The sequence below is a fragment of the Leucopleurus acutus genome, assembly GCF_964270905.1.
Source record: "Leucopleurus acutus genome assembly, chromosome: X".
In the NCBI taxonomy this organism is placed as follows: domain Eukaryota; kingdom Metazoa; phylum Chordata; class Mammalia; order Artiodactyla; family Delphinidae; genus Leucopleurus; species Leucopleurus acutus.
Window position 1 is genome coordinate 74,643,616 of NC_139148.1, and position 21,466 is coordinate 74,665,081.

General features: G+C 36.3%; 1 protein-coding gene across 1 annotated transcript in view; it reads left to right on the forward strand.

Annotated features, from left to right (window-relative positions):
• DACH2 (dachshund family transcription factor 2) overlaps positions 1–21,466 on the forward strand; it is a gene marked incomplete at both ends in the record, with an annotated part of 629,522 nt that overhangs the window by 392,497 nt on the left and 215,559 nt on the right. The window contains one exon of the mRNA XM_082864247.1: positions 6,320–6,451. Coding sequence (XP_082720373.1) covers positions 6,320–6,451 — 132 coding nt within the window. The remainder of the gene's footprint in view (positions 1–6,319; positions 6,452–21,466) is intronic.

The following is a 21,466-nucleotide window of genomic DNA, read 5'->3' on the forward strand; positions in this document are numbered from 1 at the left end:
TATATTTTGGAAGAGTTTGAGAAGGATAGGTGTTAGCTCTACTCTAAATGTTTGATATAATTCGCCTGTGAAGCCATCTGGTCCTGGGCTTTTGCTTGTTGGAAGATTTTTAATCACAGTTTCAATTTCACTGCTTGTGATTTGTCTACTCATATTTTCTATTTCTTCCTGATTCAGTCTTGGCAGGTTGTGCATTTCCTAGAATATTTCCATTTCTTCCAGGTTGTCCATTTTATTGGCATAGAGTTGATTTTAGTAATCGCTCATGATCTTTTGCATTTCTGCAGTGTCAGTTGTTACTTCTCCTTTTTCATTTCTATTGATTTGTCTTCTCCCTTTTTTTCTTGATGAGTGTGGCTAACGGTTTATCAATTTTGTTTATCTTCTCAAAGAACCAGCTTTTAGTTTTATTGGTCTTTGCTATCGTTTCCTTCATTTCTTTTTCATTTATTTCTGATCTGACCTTTATGCTTTCTTTCCTTCTTCTAACTTTGGGGGTTCTTGTTCTTCTTTCTCTAATTGCTTTAGGTGCAAGGTTAGGTTTTTTATTCGAGATGTTTCCTGTTTCATGAGGTAGGATTGTATTGCTATAAACGTCCCTCTTAGAACTGCTTTTGCTGCATCCCATAGGTTTTGGGTCGTTGTGTCTCCATTGTCATTTGTTTCTAGGTATTTTTTGATTTCCTCTTTGATTTCTTCAGTGATCACTTCATTATTAAGTAGTGTATGGTTTAGCCTCCATATGTTTGTATTTTTTACAGATCTTTTCTTGGAATTTATATCTAGTCTCATAACGTTGTGGTCAGAAAAGATACTTGATACAAGTTCAATTTTCTTAAATTTACCAAGGCTTGATTTGTGACCCAAGATATGATCTATCCTGGAGAATGTTCCATAAGCACTTGAGAAAAATTTGTATTCTGTTGTTTTTGGATGGAATGTCCTATAAATATCAATTAAGTCCATCTTGTTTAATGTATCATTTATAGCTTGTGTTTCCTTGTTTATTTTCATTTTGGATGATCTGTCCATTGGTGAAAGTGGGGTGTAAAAGTCCCCTATTATGAATGTATTACTGTTGATTTCCCCGTTTATGGCTGTTAGTATTTGCCTTATGTATTCAGGTGGTCCTATGTTAGGTGCATAAATATTTACAATTGTTATATCATCTTCTTGGATCGATCCCTTGATCATTATGTAGTGTCCTTCTTTGTCAATTCTAATAGTTTTTATTTTAAAGTCTATTTTGTCTGATATGAGAATTACTATGCCAGCTTTCTTTTGGTTTCCATTTGCATGGAATATCTTTTTCATCCCCTCACTTTCAGTCTGTATGTGTCTCTAGGTCTGAAGTGGGTCTCTTGTAGACAGCATATATATGGTTCTTGTTTTTATATCCATTCAGCCAGTCTGTATGGGACTCTCTGTGCTTCCTGGACTTGATTAACTATTTCCTTTCCCATAATAAGGAAGTTTTCAACTATAATCTCATCATATATTTTCTCAGTCCCTTTCTTTTTCTCTTCTTCTTCTGGAACCCCTATAATTCTAATGTTGGTGCATTTAATGTTGTCCCAGAAGTCTCTGAGACTGTCCTCAGTTCTTTTCATTCTTTTTCCTTTATTCTGCTCTGCAGTAGTTATTTCCACTATTTTATCTTCCAGGTCACTTATCCGTTCTTCTGCCTCAGTTATTCTGGTATTGATCCCTTCTAGAGTGTTTTTATTTTCATTTATTTTGTTGTTCATCGTTGCTTGTTTCATCTTTAGTTCTTCTAGGTCCTTGTTAAATGTTTCTTGCATTTTCTCTATTCTATTTCCATGAATTTGGATCATCTTTATTATCATTATTCTGAATTCTTTTTCAGGTAGACTGCCTATTTCCTCTTCATTTGTTAGGTCTGGTGGGTTTTTATCTTGCTCCTTCATCTGCTGTGTGTTTTACTATCTTCTCATTTTGCTTATCTTACTTGTTTGGGGTCTCCTTTTTGCAGCCTGCAGTTTCATAGTTCCCGTTTTTTTTGGGTCCATCCCCAGGGGCTAAAGTTGTTTCAGTGGATTTTGTAGGCTTCCTGGTGGAGGGGACTAGTGCCTGTGTTCTGGTGGATGAGGCTGGATCTTATCTTTCTGGTGGGTACGTCCACGTCTGGTAGTGTGTTTTGGGGTATCTGTGGACTTATCATGATTTTAGGCAGCCTCTCTGCTAATGGGTGTGGTTGTGTTCCTGTCTTGCTAGTTGTTTGGCATAGGGTGTCCAGCACTGTAGCTTGCTGGTCGTTGAGTGAAGCTGGGTGTTGGTTTTGAGATGGAGATCTCTGGGAGAGTTTTGCCATTTGATATTACGTGCAGCTGGGAGGTCTCTTGTGGACCAGTGTCTTGAAGATAGCTCTCCCACCTCAGAGGCACAGCACTGACTCCTGTCTGCAGCACCAAGTGCCTTCCATTCTCATGGCTCAGAATAAATGGGAGAAAAAGGAGAAAGAAAGAAAAAGGATAAAATAAAATAAAATAAGGTAAAATAAAATAAAGTTATTAAAAGAAAAAAGTAATTTTTAAGAATTTTTTTTAAAAACTTAACAAACAAACAAAACAACACCAAAAAACGGACGGATAGAATCCTAGGACAAATGGTGAAAGCAAAGGTATACAGAGAAAATGTCACACAGAAGCTTACACATGCACACTCACAAAAAGAGGAAAAGAGGAAAAAATAATAAATAGTGCTCTCAAAGTCCACCTCCTCAATTTGGGATGATTCGTTGTCTATTTAGGTATTCAACAGATGCAGGGTACATCAAGTTAATTGTGGAGATTTAATCCGCTGCTCCTGTGGCTGCTGGGAGAGATTTTCCTTTCTCTTCTTAGTTCTCACAGGTCCCAGGGGCTCAGCTTTGGATTTGGCCCCACCTCTGCATGTAGGTCACCGGAGGGCGTCTATTCTTTGCTCAGACAGGACGGGGTTAAAGGAGCCGCTGATTCGTGGTCTCTGGCTCACTCAGGCTGGGTGGAGGGAAGGATACGGAGTGTGGGGTGAGCCTGTGGCAGCAGAGGCCGGTGTGACGTTGCACCCGCCTGAGGCGCACCATGTGTTCTCCCAGGGAAGTTGTCCCTGGATCCCGGGTCCCTGGCAGTGGCGGGCTGCACAGGCTCCCCAGAAGGGAGGTGTGGAGGGTGACCTTTGCTCGCACACAGGTTTCTTGTTGGTGGCAGCAGCAGCCTTAGCATCTCATGCCCATCTCTGTTGTCCTCACTGTTAGCCACGGCTCGCGCCCGTTTCTGGAGCTCCTTTAAGCTGTGCTCTAAATCCTCTCTCCACGCTCACCAGGAAACAAAGAGGGAAGAAAATGTCTCTTGCTTCTTTGGCAGTTCCAGACTTTTTCCCGGACTCCGTCCCAGCTAGCCGTGGTGCAATAACCCATTCAGGCTGTGTTCAGGCCGCCAGTTCTCTCCCTGCACTCCAACTGAAGCCTGAGCCTCAGCTCCCAGCCCCCGCCCCCCATCCCGGCGGGTGAGCAGACAAGCCTTTCAGGCTGGTGAGTGCAGGTTGGCACCGATCCTCTGTGCGGGAATCTCTCCACTTTTCCCTCTGCACCTGTGGCTGTGCTCTCTTCCGCGACTCCAAAGGTCCCCCCCTCCGCCACCCACAGTCTCTGCCCATGAAGGGGCTTCTAGTGTGTGGAAACCTTTCCTCCTTCACGGCTCTCTCCCAGTGGTGATGTTCCCGTCCCTATTCTTTTGTCTCTGTTTATTTTGCCCTACCCAGGTACGTGGGGAGTTTCTTGCCTTTTGGGAGGTCTGAGGTCTTCTGCCAGCTTTTAGTAGGTGTTCTGTAGGAGTTGTTCCATGTGTAGATGTATTTCTGATGTATCTTTGGGGAGGAAGGTGATCTCCGTGTCTTACTCTTCTGCCATCTTCCCCCCTCCCCTTTTTTTAAAAACAATTCTCTTTTAACATTTTATGAAATGAGCAGGCAAATGGAAAATAATTTGGAAGATGTTGGTATAGGTTCAATAGGATGTTTCTTTCTTGCTTTTAATCTTTTAACATTAGATATAATTGGAACATTTGAAGAGATTATTAGACTTTCAAAGACATTTAAAATGCCTTTTATGCATTTTCAGAAGTGTCTACAGGAAAATAAACAGTTGCTTGGCAACCTGGAATTTTGTTCTAAACTGCTTTTCTTTTTTGGAGGGATATTATTAATGCAACACTTCGTTAATTTAATTAAATGCTATTTTTAAAATATAAAACCATGTTGCAGTGAACTGACCCACCATTTCATTTAATTGTAAACCTCAAGATTTGATTACTCATAGTTCTCCTTTAGTTAATTTACTTATTCACAGTTTTGACAGAAAAGCTTTCAAACTAATATGAAGAGATAGGCACAGTATAACCAATTAGGAAACTATAAAATTGCCTTAATTTTTGTTCAATCACTGCTGCAAATCCAAATTCACATTTTTCCCCTTGTAAATTTTTCTACGCAGCATGGATTTTTTTCCCCACTGCACTTCTAGGTTAAGGACTATAGATCACATAAATTTATAAGTCTAATGCTTGTTTACTAGTGAGAAAGGAGTCCAAGAAAAATTTTGCTTTAGAGCATGCATGGATAACATCTATACAAAACCAGAAGTATGACAAAACTATACAGTACAAAGTAAATCTAGTCAGAATTATTGCTTCATAAAGGACTGTAAAGACCACTTAGTCCAACCCTTTCATTTTTCATATTGAGTAATCTGAATCCTTGAGAAGTTATATGACATGATTTTTCCCTTGTTCTGGTCAGTGACTTATAATGCCTCTCTTCAAACCCATTTAGAGAGTTTTAAAGAAATTAAAATCAAGATTAAGAAGGTGGGATTTAGTGGACAAAGCACTAAGGGTACATGTCAGGAGACACGAGTTCTCATCCTAGCTCTACTGTCTGTGTTGTATTAAGTCCCTCACTTTTCCTCTCTAGGATTCAGTTTTTCATTTGTAAAATGGAAGAGTTGGTTTAGATATTCATTAAAGTTCTTGTGACTCTTAAGAACTATTTTCACCACTCTAAGTCTGAGTAATATTCCATTGTATATATGTACCACATCTTCTTTATCCATTCATCTGTTGGTGGACATTTAGGTTGCTTCCATGTTCTGGGTATTGTAAATAGTGCTGCAGTGAACATTGGGGTGTGTGTGTCTTTTTGAATTATGGTTTTCTCAGGGTATATCCCAGTAATGGGATTGCTGGGTCATATGGTAGTTCTATTTTTATTTTTTAAGGAACCTCCACTCTTTTGCAGCAACCAATACATGCCTTCTTTTCTTTGATTTGCATTTGCAGGGGAGAATGATTTCACTGAATTCTAAAATACTGTTTTAAATCTGCCAGAGTTTTTTTTCTTTTTCTTTTTGGCCCGTGGTACCAGTGCACCAGTAGATGGTTAGGGATTTCGATACTATTTAAAAATAATTTAGTTGAATTCACTATACATCTTGAAGGGCATTGGTGGAGTACAGATTGATCTATTTTTAGTACCAATTTCCGGTTATATTTCTATGGTTTTGCTGGATATAGACTTCCTAGGAGGAAGAATTTCAAACTTATGCACTCATATTTTATCTTTGGGTTTTTTATTCCTACCTCTTTGTACCATTATATAGAGTTTTAAAAATTGCCTTATATTAATACAAAAGAATGTAATTATACTACAAGGGCTGGCACACTTTCAGAGATGGCCTGCCGTGTTTTCATTTATTTGGTCCCTCAGTATATAAGAAGGAGGTCAGTAAAAGGGTATAAAGACAACTTTGTGTTTCCTCCCCTTAATTCTTCTTTCTAAGGTAACTCTCATAAGGAAGGTAGCCCATTCTTTAGTAGAAGTGCTAGCAAGGATATTCACTAGAAAGTTGTTCCTTCTAGCATTTCAGAGTGCTTCCTCTGACAATGTTGTTTTAGATGGATTTTAGTGCATGGTGAGCTCTGTCTAAAACAACTGTCCAGAGCTCTTAATAGACACCAGAACACATTAGCAAGAGTTTTGAAATTTCTCAGACAATTTTCAAATTATGCTGTTTGTTTTCTCTGTGCTGTTTTCAATTGGGAATCAGACCCATATTTAATGCTTTTTCAGATGTTCAAACTGTCCATTGTAAGAAGTTATTAGAGGAGTTGAAAATTACTTTGTTAAAGAATATTATTCATAAATTAGACTTGGGCTTACTTTTGGCTTGTGCTGTGCAGCATAGGCCTGTTAAAGAAATGTATACAGTCTTCAATTACATTAAGAAATGGCCCCTGTTTTAAAAGAATGGTTATGGTTTTAGGTATAACAGCTGCAACAATGGCTGAGGCGATGAAGCTGCAGAAGATGAAGCTTATGGCTATGAACACTCTTCAGGGAAATGGAAGCCAAAATGGGACCGAATCAGAGCCTGATGATCTTAATTCTAATACAGGTGAGTGTCTTCAGGAATCCAAAGCAGGTGACTCTCATTGCTTTATTCTGGGAAAGGAGAGAGGAGGGCTGAGAGGAGAGGAGAGAATAATATGTATACTTTGATTATCAGCAGTTAGTACAAAAGGAGGCTTAACCCTACCTCTAATTTGTACATTGAAATTAGAAAACTATTATGGGTCAGAATCCCATTTCAGGAAACATTGATTTATCTCTATTGTTTTGTTGTGGTGGGGTTAAATTCTAATTTTTATAGTGCTAACTATTGCACCTTTTGATTGCTAAAAGCTGCCTCCTTCAATTTCACCTCAGGCTTCTTAATTTTTCTCTAAATAATTTGCCACTGAAATGCAGTTCTGAGTATCCACCTTTGCTTCAAGCTGGAGTACCACCTCCTTAGATAAGTGAGGGTGCTGGGAGACTTGAGGAATTATTGGCAGGGGCTAAAGATGTAGAACAAGAAGAAAAAAAGAAAAAGAGATGGAAAAGGGGGAGAAAAGAGAAAGATGCCTGTGGAATAGAATGTCCCCTCCTTTCTTAGTAACTGTTTTTTTTTCCTTGACCCTGTGATAACTGTACCTTGACTTGATCATAAGATCACCCCTGAGATCTCTTTTGGAAGTAGGTGGGATTATAACTATCAACATACATGAATGGATAAATAAATAAATAAAATATAATTTTAGTGGGGAATAATAAGGGGCAACCTAGGATGGTCTTAGGAGCCACAGGCTTCCAATCTGCATTTGCAGTTAAATTCAATATAATGTGATAGGTAAATAAGTAGCAGCCTTTTCTCTCTTCTTTTCAGCTTCTAGAATTTCAAGCATGATAAGTCTTTATTTTGGAGGGAAAAGGAGAGAGGAATTAAAAAGGGACATTATTGAGTTAAATCAGTATGATAGACTCATTTAAAGCTGAAGTTTTCATGGTGAATTATAGAGTGAGAATGGTCTTCAACCAGTGCTCACAATGGGGAATAAATGGAAACATGCTCAGTTTTACATTGTATAAGTTTGAGGTGTACAAAGTGTTGATTTGATACACTTATACATTACAATATGATTATCACAACCATGTTAACTAACACCTCTATCATGTCATAATTATCATTTCTTTTGTGTAGTGAGAAATTTTAAGATTGTATCTCTTAGCAACTTTCAAGTATTTAATGGAGTATCATTAACGCTAATAACAATGTTGTACATTACATCCCCCAAATTTATTCATCTTCTATCTCTCATGTTAACTCATTTATTTCTTACCAAATTTTTGGAAAAAAGGGAAATTTTAATATTCCAATTTTTGCAGATTGGGAAACAGAGGAACAGAGTGTTTTGGCTTTGCCCATAATCACAAAGCTAGTAAGTGGCAGAGCTAAGTTTCAATCCCATATATGGTTAAGTCCAAAATGTTTAATCTTTTCACATTCTTCCTCCACTTCAATGTTGTTTTGCAACAGGAATTTTTTTTAATTTATGTTCATTTTTGGCTGTGTTGTGTCTTCATTGCTATGCATGGGCTTTCTCTAGTTGTGGTGAGCGGGGGCTACTCTTCAGTGCGGTGTGCAGATTTCTCATTGCAGTGTCTTCTCTTGTTGTGTAGCACCGGCTCTAGGCACGTGGGCTTCAGTAGTTGTGGCACACTGGCTCAGTAGTTGTGGCTCATGGGCTCTAGAGCATAGACTCAGTAGTTGTGGTACATGGCCTTAGTTGCTCCACAGCAGATGGGATCTTCCTGGACCAGGGCTTGAACCCATGTCCCCTGCATTGGCATAAGGATTCTTAACCACTGGGCCACCAGGGAAACCCAGGAATTTTATTTTATTTAACCTCTGGAATAAAGTTGTTTTTACGATGAGGATACAGTAATAAACTTATGATCAATTTCCTAGTCTTAATGCCTCTCTTAACTGATACTGGCTTTAAAATTTTTGGTGTCTCGGAAGTGACCAACATTTTACAGAAAGCCACTTGCAAATAAAAAGAATTTTTTGTACCAATAAAAATTAGTAGGATCTCAAGGAATAACTTCTGTCATGTTTTTCTCAGGTATACCAGTTTCTGAAAAAGACTTTCAATAAAACTTCTGTTGTTCCTTTATAACAAGACAACAAAAAATATTTTGAGAGCTATACTGGTTACCTAATTTCTAACTTAGTAAATGGTTAATTTTCCTGGTTAACTATAAGCTGACTTAACTCCAGGTATCCATCTTTGTGAAAAAAGAAAGTAGTAGGTTTCGATCTATGTATGTTATACTTGATGTTTTAGAAATGGAATTAGAGTAGTCACTGTGCTTGACTTTAAATGTAAATGGATTAAACTCACCAATTAAAATGCACTGAATGGATGAATGGATAAAAAAATAAGACCCAGCAATATGATTTGGTCGAAAGTGAAGTGATGGAAAAAGATACACCATGCAAATGGTAACCAAAATAAAGTGAAAGTGGCTATAGTTATATCAGAAAAAATGGACTTTAAGTCTTAAACTATTTTTAGAAATGAAGGTCATTATATAATTATAAAAGGGTCAATTCAATAGGAAGATATAACATTTATAAATATATGTGTACCCAGTAGCAGAACACTTAAATGTATAAAGAAAACATTGACAGATCTGAAGGCAGAAATTGACAGCAATACAATAATAGTAGGGGAATTCAATATCCCACTTACAATAATGGACACAACATCCAGACAGAAAAGCAATAAAGAAAAATCTTACTTGGACAACACTATAAACCAAATGGACATAACAGAAACTTACAGAAATTTCTACCTAACAGCAGAAGAATACACATTCTTTTCAAGCACACATAGAACATTTTTCTGGATATATCCCATGTTAGGTCACAAACCAAGTCTTGACAAATTTATGAAGATTAAAATTATACCAAGTATCTTTTCCAACCACAGTGAAATAAAACTAGAAATCAATGACAGCAAGAAAATGGGAAAATTTATAAATATGTGGAAAATAAGCAATACTCTCTTGAGCAACCATTGAGGAAAATCAAGAGAGGAAATCAAAAGAACATTTAAAAAGTATCTGGAGAGAAATAAAAATGAAAATAAAATATACCGAAACTATGGAATGCAGCAAAAGTAGTACTAAGAGGGAAGTTTATATTTAAAAAATACAAAGTATCAAATAAACAATCTAATTTTACACCTCAAGGAACTAGAAAAAGAACAAACCAAGTCAAAAGTTAGCAGAAGGAAATAATAAATAAGTTTAAATAAATAAATAATAAATCAAGTGGAGGATAAGAAAGCAATAGAAAAAAAATCAACACAACTAAGGTTGGTTTTTTTTGAAAAGATAAAATCAACAAAACCTTAATTAGACAAAGATAAAAGAGAGAAGACTTAGATAAAAATCAGGAATAAAAGAGCAGGCATTTAAATGGTACCTCAGTAATATAAAGGATCACACAGGACTAATAAGCACAATCATACATGAACAGACTGGATAACCTAGAGGAAGCTGATAAATTCCTAGAAATATACAACCTAACAAAACTCAATCAAGAAGAAATAGAAACATGGATAAATCAATTACTATTAACAAAGTTGAATCAGTAATCAAAAACCTCCCAACCAAAAAAACAAAAACAAGAAACAAAAAAGCAACCACCACCACCACCAACAACAACCCAGCTCCAGATGGTTTCTCTGTTGAATTTTACCAATGTCTAAAAAATTAACTCCAATCTTTTTCAAACTCTTCCAAAAATTGAATGGGAGGGAGTACTCCCAAACTCATTTTACAAGCCCAGCATTACACTGATAATAATTCCAGATAAAGACGCTACAAGAAAAAAAATTAAAGGTCAATATTACTGATGAGTATAGAGGCATAAATTCTCAATAAAATACTAGCAAACCAATTTTAACAGCACATTAAAAGGATCATACACCATGACCAAGAGGGATTTATCCCTGGGATGCAATGTTGGTTTAACATATGCAAATAATCAGTGTGATACAAAAAATTTAAATGAAAGAATAAAACCACACAATTATCTTAATGGGCAAAGAAAAAGCACTTGACAAAGTTCAACATACATTTATGATTAAAACTCAATGAAAAGGTGTAAAAGAAAATTAACTCACAGCTTATAGACCATATATGAAAAGCCCACAGCTAACATCATAATCAATGGAGAAAAACATAAAGCTTTCCCTTTGTACCTTTCTGGTACAAAACAAGGATGCCCACTCTCAACACCTGCTCAACATATTACTGGAAATCCTAGCCAGAGCAATTAGGTAAGTAAAAAGAATAAAAAGCACCCAAATCTGAAAGGAAGAAGTAAAGTTATTTCTATTTGCAGATGGCATGATCATATATGTAGAAAACTCAACAACGACCATAAAACAATTAGAACTAAAAAATGAATTCAGTAAAGATGCAGTATACAAAATCAATACAATATGTTAAGATGGCAGAGTAGGAGGACACTGAGCTCACTTGCCCTCACGAGCACATCAAAAATACAACTACATGGGGAGCAGCTCTTTCTGAATATGAGCTGGAGATTGGCAGAATGGCTTTTCTGCAACCAGGGCTGTAAAGAGAGATCCATGCAGAGTCTGGCAGGAAGGGAGGAGAAGTGATCTGGTTGGGTCCCACATCCCTAGCTGGGGACCCAGAAAAGGAGGAGGATATCATGGGCTCTGGGATCCTCTCTGGGGAGTGAAGGGTATGAGCCACATATTAGGCACCCCAGCCATGGGGTCTGACAAAGGAAGATGAGCTCCCTTAGCTTGTTTGAAAACCAGTGAGGCTTACTGGAGATCTATAAGAAACCAAGACTGCTCTTGAAGAGCCCATGCACAAGCTTGCTTACTCCTGGTCACAGTGTGATGACAACAGATTGAAAAGTGTCTGGGGCTCTGGCTGGCTTGCCAGGACAACCCCAGTATGCCCGAGCCTGCACCAGGCTCTTACTCCAGTCTCTCTTGTCATTGCTAATGAGAGAGTGCACACTTGGAAGGAATGACGCTGGCTTGGACCCTGGCCCTGTCTCTGACAAGGGTGGAAGCAGCCATTGTTAGCAAGTGTGTTCTTGCCCCTTTTGTGGGGAACAAAATTGGTTCCAGGGTGGAGACCGCCATTCCCAGTGGACTGAAACCATCTCAGTAGTGTGGCACCAAAACCTCTGATTCCAACCCAGTCTCTATCTAAGGTGCACATGGTGAGGAAAAAGTTAAGCCAGCACAGAAGTGCAGCACCAAGCCCTCGGGACCCAGTCATCACCCCAATCTAGAAAGAGACTAACAACAAAACCTGGAGACAAAAAATTCTACCTCAGGGCTCATGCTACAGGCCCCTTGGTCCCTGCCCCAGCCCCAGCCCTTAAAGTGGTAATGGCCACTGAGCCTAGGAGAAGCCCTGGCTCACACCTGGCTCTGGCTCTAGCCTTTCCAAATCCAGTCTTACCAACCAAGGTGGTGGCTGGACATCCAAGGGGAAGACAAAGCCTGTGCTCACTTCAGATCCAGCTCTCTGACCAAAGCCACAGGGCACACACAGACTGCATAGGGGTGCTCCCACACAAGGACATGCCTTCAAGATCAGGATAGGTACTGTTTCACATAATTTCATAGAGACACAGAAAGTTAAACAAAATAAGACATAGGAATATGTTTCAAATGAAAGAAAAAAAACCTGAAAAACTCTAATGAAACAGAGATAATTTACCTGATAAATAGTTCAAAGCAACAGTAATAAGAATACTAACTGAACTTGAGAAAAGAATAGATGAACACAGTGAGAATTTTAACAAAGAACTAGAAAATATTAAAAAATAACCAGTCAGAGGTGAAGAATACAATAACTGAAATAAAAAATACACTAGAAGGAAATAATAACAGATTAGGTGATACAGAAGAAGACATAAGTGATCTGGAAGATAGAATAACAGAAATCACCCAATCAGAAGGGCAAAAAGAAAAACAAATTTTAAAGTATAAGGATTGTTTAAGGGACCTTTGGGGCAACATCAAGAGTACTAATATTCACATTATAGGGGTTCCAGAAGGAAAAGAGAGAGTGAAAGGGGTTGGAAATATATTTCATTAAATTATGGCGGAAAATTTCCCACATCTGAAGAAGGAAACAGATATCCAGCTACGGGAACCTCAGAGTTCTCAAACAAGATGACCCCAAAGAGACCCACAGCAAGACATATCATAATTAAAATGGCAGAAGTTAGATAAAGAGAGAATAGTAAAGGCAGCAAGAGAAAAACAGAGTCACATACAAGGGAACTCCTATAAGTCTATCAACTGATTTTTCAGCAGAAACTTTGCAGGCCAAAAGGGAGTGACATGATATAGTTAAAGTGCTGAAAAGGAAAAAAATTCAACCTAGGACACTCTATCCAGGAAGGTTATCATTCAGAATTGAAGGAAACCTAAAGAACTTCTCCAACAACCAAAAACTAAAAGAGCTAATCAATACTAAACCAACCTTATAAGAAGTATTAAAGGGTCTTCTTTAGGAGAAAACATAAGGGCTACAGTATGAAACAAGAAATTATAGGAAAGGAAAAATCCCACAGGTTAAGGCAAATATATAGTGAAGGCTGTGAATCAACAACTTAAATAAGCTAGTGCAAAGGTTAAAAGACAAAAATTGTAAAATTGATTAACAGTTAAGGGATAGGCATGAATATGTAAAATATGACATCAAAAACACAAAAGTGGATGGGGGAGCAAAAAATATAGCTCTTCTAGAATGTGTTTGAACAGAAATATCAGATTAAACAAGTAAATATAGTTAGAGGTCAATGTATATGACCTCCATGGTAACCACAAATCAAAAGCCTACAATAGATACACAAAAACTACAGAGAAAGGAACACAAGCATCACACTAAAGGAAATCATCAAACTACAAAGGAAGAGACTAAAAGAAGAATAAAAGAACAGAGAAGAACTACAAAAATGACCAGAAAACAAGTTAAAAAAATGCCAATAACTACATGCCTATCAGTAGTCACTTTATATGTCAATGGACTAATTGCTCCAATCAAAAGACACAGGGTGGCTGATTGGATAAACAAAACAAGATCCATCTATATGCTGCCTAAAACAGACTCGTTTCAGAGGTAAAGACATGCATAAACTGAAAGTGAGGGGGTGGAAAAAGATATTCCATGCCAATGGAAATGAAAAGAAAGCTGGGGTAGCAATATGCATATCAGACAAAGTAGACTTTAAAATGTAGTCTATAGCAAAAGACAAAGAATTGCATTAGTAATGATACATATATCAATACAAGAAGAGGATATAACATTCATAAACATATATGTACCTAATATAAGAGCACCTAAATATACAAAGGAAATATTAACAGAAATAAAGGGAGAAATTGACAATAACACAATAATAGTCAGGGACTTTAACACCCCACTGGTATCAGTGGACAAATCATCCTGACAGAAAATCAGTAAGTCAACAGTGACCTTAAATGAAACATTTGATCAGTTGGACTTAATAGATTTCTTTGGGACATTCCATCCAAAACCAGCAATATACATATTATTTTAAAGAGCACATTAAACATTCTCCAGAATAGATCACATGATAGGTCACAAAACAAGTCTCAACAAATATAAGAGCATAGAAATTATATCAAGCATCTTTTCTGACAACAACAGTATGAAATATAAATCAATTAGAGGGAGAAAAATGGGAAAAACACAAACAAGTGGAGTCTAAACAATATGCTACTAAAAAAAACAATGTGCCAATGAAGAAATCAAAGAGGAAATCAGAATATACCTTGAGACAAATGAAAATGAAAGCATAGCTTTTTGAAATCTATGCGGTGTACAAAAGCAGTTGTAAGAGGGAAGCTTATAGCAATATAGGCTTACTTAAGGAAACAAAAAGCTCAAAAAAAAAAAAAAACAAGCTAACCTACCACCTAAAGGCATTAGAAAAAGAAAAACAAAGCCCAAATTCAACAGAAGAAAGGAAATAATAAAGATCACAGAGGAAATAAATAAAATAGAGTCCAAGAAAACAACAGAAAAGGGGAAGCTTTTTGAAATGATAAAATTGATAAGTGTTTAGACTCATTAAGAAAAAAAATTGAGAGAACACTAATAAACAAAATAGGACATGAAGGAGGAGAAATAGCACAGAGATACAGACAATCAGAAGATGATACTATGAGAAATTACATGCCAACAAACTGGACAATTTAGAAGAAACAATAAATTCCTAGAAACATACAAACTTCCAAACTTGAATGAGGAAGAAATTGAAAATCTAAACAGACAATTACTAGTACTGAAATTGAATCCATAATTTAAAAACTGCTAGCATACAAAAGTCCAAGACTGGACAGATTCACAGGGGAATTCTACAGATCATATAAAGAAACGTTAATACCTATCCTCAAACTATTCCAAAAAATGAAGAGAAGGGAACACTCCTAAATTCATTCTATGAGACCACCATTACCCTGATACCAAATCAGAAATAGACACTATTAAAAAAAAGAGAGAAAGAATTACAGACCAATATTTCAGACTACTGTAGATGCAAAAACTCTTAACAATGTACTAGAAAACTGAATTCCACCATATATTAAAAGCATCATACACTGTGATAAAATGGAATTTATTCCAGAGATGCAAGCATGGTACAATATCCACAGATCAATCAATGTGATACACCACATTAACAAAACGAAGGCTAAAAGTCATATGATCATCTCACCAGATGCAGAAAAGCATTTGGCAATATTCAACATCCATTCATGATTAAAACTCTCAATAAAGTTGGTATAGAGGGGACATATCTCAACATATTAAAGGCCATTAATGAAAAACTCATAGCTAACATCATATTTAATTGTGAAAAGCTGAAAGCTTTTCATCTAAAATCAGGAAAAATAGGAGGATGACCACTATCACCACTTCTATTTAACATAGTAGTATAAGTCCTAGCCACAGCAATCAGGCAAAAAAAAGAGAAATAAAATTCATCCAAATTAGAAGGATGGAAGTAAAACTGTCACTATTTACAGATGACATGATACTTTACACAGAATACCCTAAAGCCTATACCAAAAAGCTAGTAGAACTAATAATTGAATTCATTATAGTTGCAGGATACATAATATACAGAAAATTGTTACTTTTCTATGCACTAATAATGAACTATCAGAAAGAGAAAGCAAGAAAACAATCCAGTTTAAAATTGCATCAAAAACGAATAGGGCTTCCCTGGTGGCACAGTGGTTGAGAGTCCGCCTGCCGATTCAGGGAACATGGGTTCGTGACCCGGTCCAGGAAGATCCCACATGCCGTGGAGTGGCTGGGCCCGTGAGCCATGGCCGCTGAGCCTGCGTGTCTGGAGCCTGCATGTCCAGAGCCTGTGCTCCACAACGGGAGAGGCCACAACAGTGAGAGGTCCGCATACTGCAAAACAAAACAAAACAAAACAAAATGAATAAAATACCCAGGAATAAACTTGACCAAAGAGGTGAAAGACCTATACTCTGAAAACTATAGTACATTGATGAAGAAATTTGAAAATGCTACAAAGAAATAGAAGGATAGCTTATTCTCTTGTATTAGAAGAATTAATATTGTTAAAATGCTCATACTACCTAAAGCAATCTACAGATTTGATGCAACCCCTATCAAAATACCCATGACATTTTTCACAGAACTAGAACAACCAATCTTAAAATTTATATGGAACAACAAAAGACTCCTAATTGCCAAAGCAATCTTGAGAAAAATAACAAAGCTGGAGATATCACATTCTCTGACTTCAGACAATACTACACAGCTACAGTAATACAAACAGCATGGTTCTGGCACCAAAAACAGACACATAGATCAATGGGATAGAATAGAGAGCTCAGAAATAAATCCACACACCTATAGTCAATTAATCTATGACAGAGGAGGCAAAAATGTACAATGGAGAAAGGAATATCTCTTCAGTAAATGGTGCTGAGAAAACTGGAGAGCTACTTGTAAAGGTATGAGATTAGAACATTTCCTCACACTATATAAAAAAAAACAATTTATTAAAGATCAAAATGTAAGACCTGAAACCATAAAACTAGAAAATAATATAGTCAAAACACACTTTGAAATAAATTATAGGAATATTATTTTGAATCTGTTTCCTAAGGCAAAAGAAATGAAAGCAAAAGTAAACAAATGTGACTTAAACTTAAAAACCTCTGCACTGAAAAGGAAACAACTGACAAAATGAAAAGACGACCTACTGAATGGGTGAAAATATCTGTAAATGTTATGATTAATATGGGGTTAATATCCAATATATATAAACAGCTCATATAAGTCAATAACAACAACAACAACAAAATCCAACCCAATCAAAAAATGAGCAGAAGACCTGAATAGATATTTTTCCAAAGAAGACATGCAGATGGCCATCAGGCTCATTAAAAGATGCTCAACATCACTAATTGTCAGAGAAATGCAAATCAAAACTACAGTGAGGGCTTCCCTGGTGGCGCAGTGGTTGAGAGTTCGCCTGCCGATGCAGGGGACATGGGTTCGTGCCCCGGTCCGGGAACATCCCACATGCTGCAGAGTGGCTAGGCCCGTGAGCCATGGCCACTGAGACTGCGCATCCGGAGCCTGTGCTCCGCAATGGGAGAGGCCACAACAGTGAGAGGCCTGCGTACCGAAAAAAAAAAAAAAAACCTACAGTGAGATATTACCCCACATCTGTTAGAATGGCTATCATGAAAAAGAACACAAGTAACAAATATTGGTGGGGATGCAGAGAAAATGGAACCCTTGAACACTGTTGGTGGGAATGTAAATTGTGAGTAAACTAAAAATAAATCTACCATATGATCCAGCAATTCCACTCCTGGGTATATATCTGAAGATAACAAAAACACTCATTCAAAAAGATACGTGCACCCTAATGTTCATAGTAGCATCATTTACAATAACCAGTATATGGAAGCAACCCAGGTGTCCATCAACAGATAAATGGATAAAGAAGATGTGGGATACATATACAAGGAATATTATTCAGACTTTTTTTAAAAAAATGAAATTCTGTCATATGCAACAACATGCTTGGGCCTAGAAAATATTATGCTTAGTGAAATAAGTCAGACAGAGAAAGACAAATACTATATGATATCACTTACATGTGGAATCTAAAAAATACAGAAAACTAGTGAATACAACAAAAAAGAAAGAGACTCACAGATATAGAGAACAAGCTAGTGGTTACCAGTGGGGAATGGGAAAAGGAGAGGGGCAAGATAGGGTTATAGGATTAAGAGATACAAATTACTATGTATAAAATAGATAAGATACAATGTGTGTAATGTACAGCATGGAATATAGTCAGTATTTTATAATTACTTTAAATGAAGTATAATCTATGAAAATATTGAATCACTAAGCTGTATGTCTGAAACCAATATAATATTGTAAATCAACTATAATTCAGTATAAAAAGGAAAAAAATTGATATACAAAAATTAGCTGTGTTTCTATACACACACAATAAAGTATCCAAAAATAAATTAAAGAAACAATCATTTACAATAGCAAAAAAAAGAATAAGGACTTCCCTGACGGTCAAGTGGTTAAGACTCTGAGCTTCCACTGCAGGGGGCACAGGTTCAATCCCTGGTCAGGGAACTAAGATCCCTCATGCCATGCGGTGCAGCCAAAAAAAAATTAAATACTTAGGAATAAACTTATTGATTAGGGTAAAAGACTTGTACACTTAAAATTACAATACAGTGAAAGAAATTAAAGACACAGATAAGTGGGAAAATACCCCATGTTCATGGATTAGAAGAATTAGTATTGTTTAAATGTTCATACTAACCAGTGTGATCAGCAAATTCAATTGCAATCCTTATGAAAATTCCAATGTCATTTTTCATGGACATAGAACAAACAATCCTAAAATTTTTATGGGATCACAAAATACCCTGAATAGCCAAAGTGGTCTTGGGAAAGAAGAAGAAATCTGGAGACACCACACTGCCTGATTTCAGAATATACTGCCAAGCTATAATTATCAAAACAGCACAGTAATGGCATAAAACACACACATATACCAAGGAAAAGAATGGAAAGACCAGAAATAAATCTATACATTTATAGTCAACTGATCTGTGACACAGATGCCAAGAACACACAAATGGGGAATGAATAGTGTCTTTAATAGATGGTGTTGGGAGAAGTTATCCATATGAAATTAATAAAATTGAATCCTTATCTTGCACCATATACAAAAATTAACTTCAGATGGATAAACTCTGAAATGTAAGACCTTTAAAAGTAAAACTACTAGAAGAAAACATAGGAAAAAGTGCTTCGTGATGTTGATTTGGGAGATGATTTTTTGAGTATGACACCAAGAACAAAAGCAACAAAAGCAAAAATAGACAAATGGGATTTCATAAACCTAAAAAGCTTCTGCACAGCAAAAGAAGCAGTCAACAGAGTGAAAAGCCAGTCTATGAAGTTGGAGAAAATATTTTCAAACTATATATCTGATGAGGGGGCTGAAATCCAAAATATATAAGGACCTCAAACAATTCAATAGCCATAACACCCCTCCCCCATAATGGGCAATGGATGTGAATAAGCACTTCTCTAATAAAGAAATACAAATGACCAACAGGTATTTAAAATTATGCTCTACTTCAGTAATCATTATGGAAATGCAAAACAAAACCATGAAATATTACCTCACACCTGTTAGAATTGCTACTATCAGAAAGACAAAAAGATAATATGTATTGGCAAGAATGTGGAAAGAAGAGAACCCTTGTACACTGCTGGTTGGAATGTAAATTTGTACAACCATTATAGAAAATGGCATGGAGGTTTTTCAAAAAATTAAAAATAGAACTTGTTTATAATCTAGCAATCCCATTTCTGGGTATATTTTTAAAGGCAATGAAATCAGGATCTCAAAATGATGTCTGCACTCCCATATTCATTGCAGCATTATTCACAATAGCCAAGATATGGAAACAACTAAAATGTCTCTCCAAAGATGAATGGATAAAGAATTTTGTATATATATACAAAATGAAATATTATTCAGCCTTTAAAAAAAAACACAAATCCCTCCATTTGCAAAAGCATGGATGAACCTGTAAGACATGCTGAGTGAAAGAAGCCAGATACAGAAAGACAAATACTACATGATCTCATTCATACGTTGGATTATAAAGTAGTCTAACTCATGGAAGAAGAGAGTAGAGTGATGGTTATCAGGGGCTGGGGGTGGGGGAAATGGGGAGATCTTGGTCAAGGTGTACAAAGTTTCAGTTTTACAAGATGAAAAATTTGGAGATCTAATGTATAGCTATGTGACTACAGTTAACAATTCTAAATTGTATATTTGAAATTTGCTAGGTATTCTCACCACAAAAAGTGAAAAAAATAAATAAAATCCTAACTATACACGGTGATGGATATGTTAATTTACTTGATTATAGTGATTATTTCACAATGTATATGTATATCAAATCAAGTGTATATCTTAAATATATACAATTTTTATTTGTCAATTATACTTCATTAAATGGAAGAAAGTTTGGATAAATGAAATCTGTGTTCACTGGAAAATAATAAGCTCAGTTTCAAAGTGATCATTTACAAATGGAAATTCATATCAAGAATGTTAGATATGAAAATTTTTGATAATCCATGTACTAGTATATCTTTGATGCCCCTTGGGTATCCTATTACAAGATTTAAACTGGTTGTATTCTTTAACTTGTTTGAGGTAAAAGACTGGGCTTGATTTCTCTTTTTGAAAAATTTCCATGATTATAACCTTTGGTTTATTTTAATGTATTCCAAGAAAGGAAAGAAGCAGGTAGACAGTGAAAAGGAAGACATCAGTTAACAGCATTTAAGTCTGATTACTGTTAATGGACATGGTCTTTCTGAATGTTTTGGTTCAAGCATTAATGGGAAATCAGATATTCAAACCAAAAAAAAAAAAACTGGAGCAACACAAAGGCTCTATTTACAAGATAGGTACTAGATCCAATCAGGCAAAGAAAAATCAGTTAATGCAGTTATAATATTCAATTAAATTGTGAGGTATCATATGAGGAAAAAAACATATTGAATGTTTTATATAATTTGTATATTCACCTAGAATCTGAGCATTAAATTAGGATCTAATGCGATTATGAATTCCAGTGGTATGGTTGAAGTGACTAGCAAATGATAGACATTCCTAAATGTCCAGTATGTGAATAAAATAAGCCATGTAGCTAGTGACCATTAATTGCCACTCCATAAGGGATTATAGTAATTCTTGAATAGTTTTTTAACTAAATTCAATTTTCATCCACAATGTACAATATTCCAATAATGAAAAAAAGCAATACATTGACACTGTGAGGAGAAAAGACAAAAATTACTGACTTTCATATGATTATGATCTAGGAGAAGAAACATTAAAGTGAATCAATGAATAAATGACCATACTCTGAGAAGATATGTGATAAAAGCAATGAGAGGAACAAAGAACTGTGAGAATATAGAGAAAGAAGAAAATTCTTCTGAATAAGAGAATCAGGAAGGAATTCAAGCTTAGGATGTGACATTTGAACTCTTCTTTGAAGGATGTCAAATTGAAAATGAGAAAAATGGATAGATTTAAATTATGTGTTAAGGAGACTGTATGAGTGATTCCCCAGGGCAGTCATTTTCAAATAGTGGTTCTTGAGGTTATGGGGAGGGGGAAGGGTGAGCTGTGACAGGGCGAGAGAGAGTCATGGGCATATACACACTAACAAACGTAGTAAGGTAGATAGCTAGTGGGAAGCAGCCACATGGCACAGGGATATTGGCTTGGTGCTTTGTGACAGCCTGGAGGGGTGGGATAGGGAGGGTGGGAGGGAGGGAGACGCAACAGGGAAGACATATGGGAACATATGTTTATGTATGACTGATTCACTTTGTTATAAAGCAGAAACTAACACACCATTGTAAA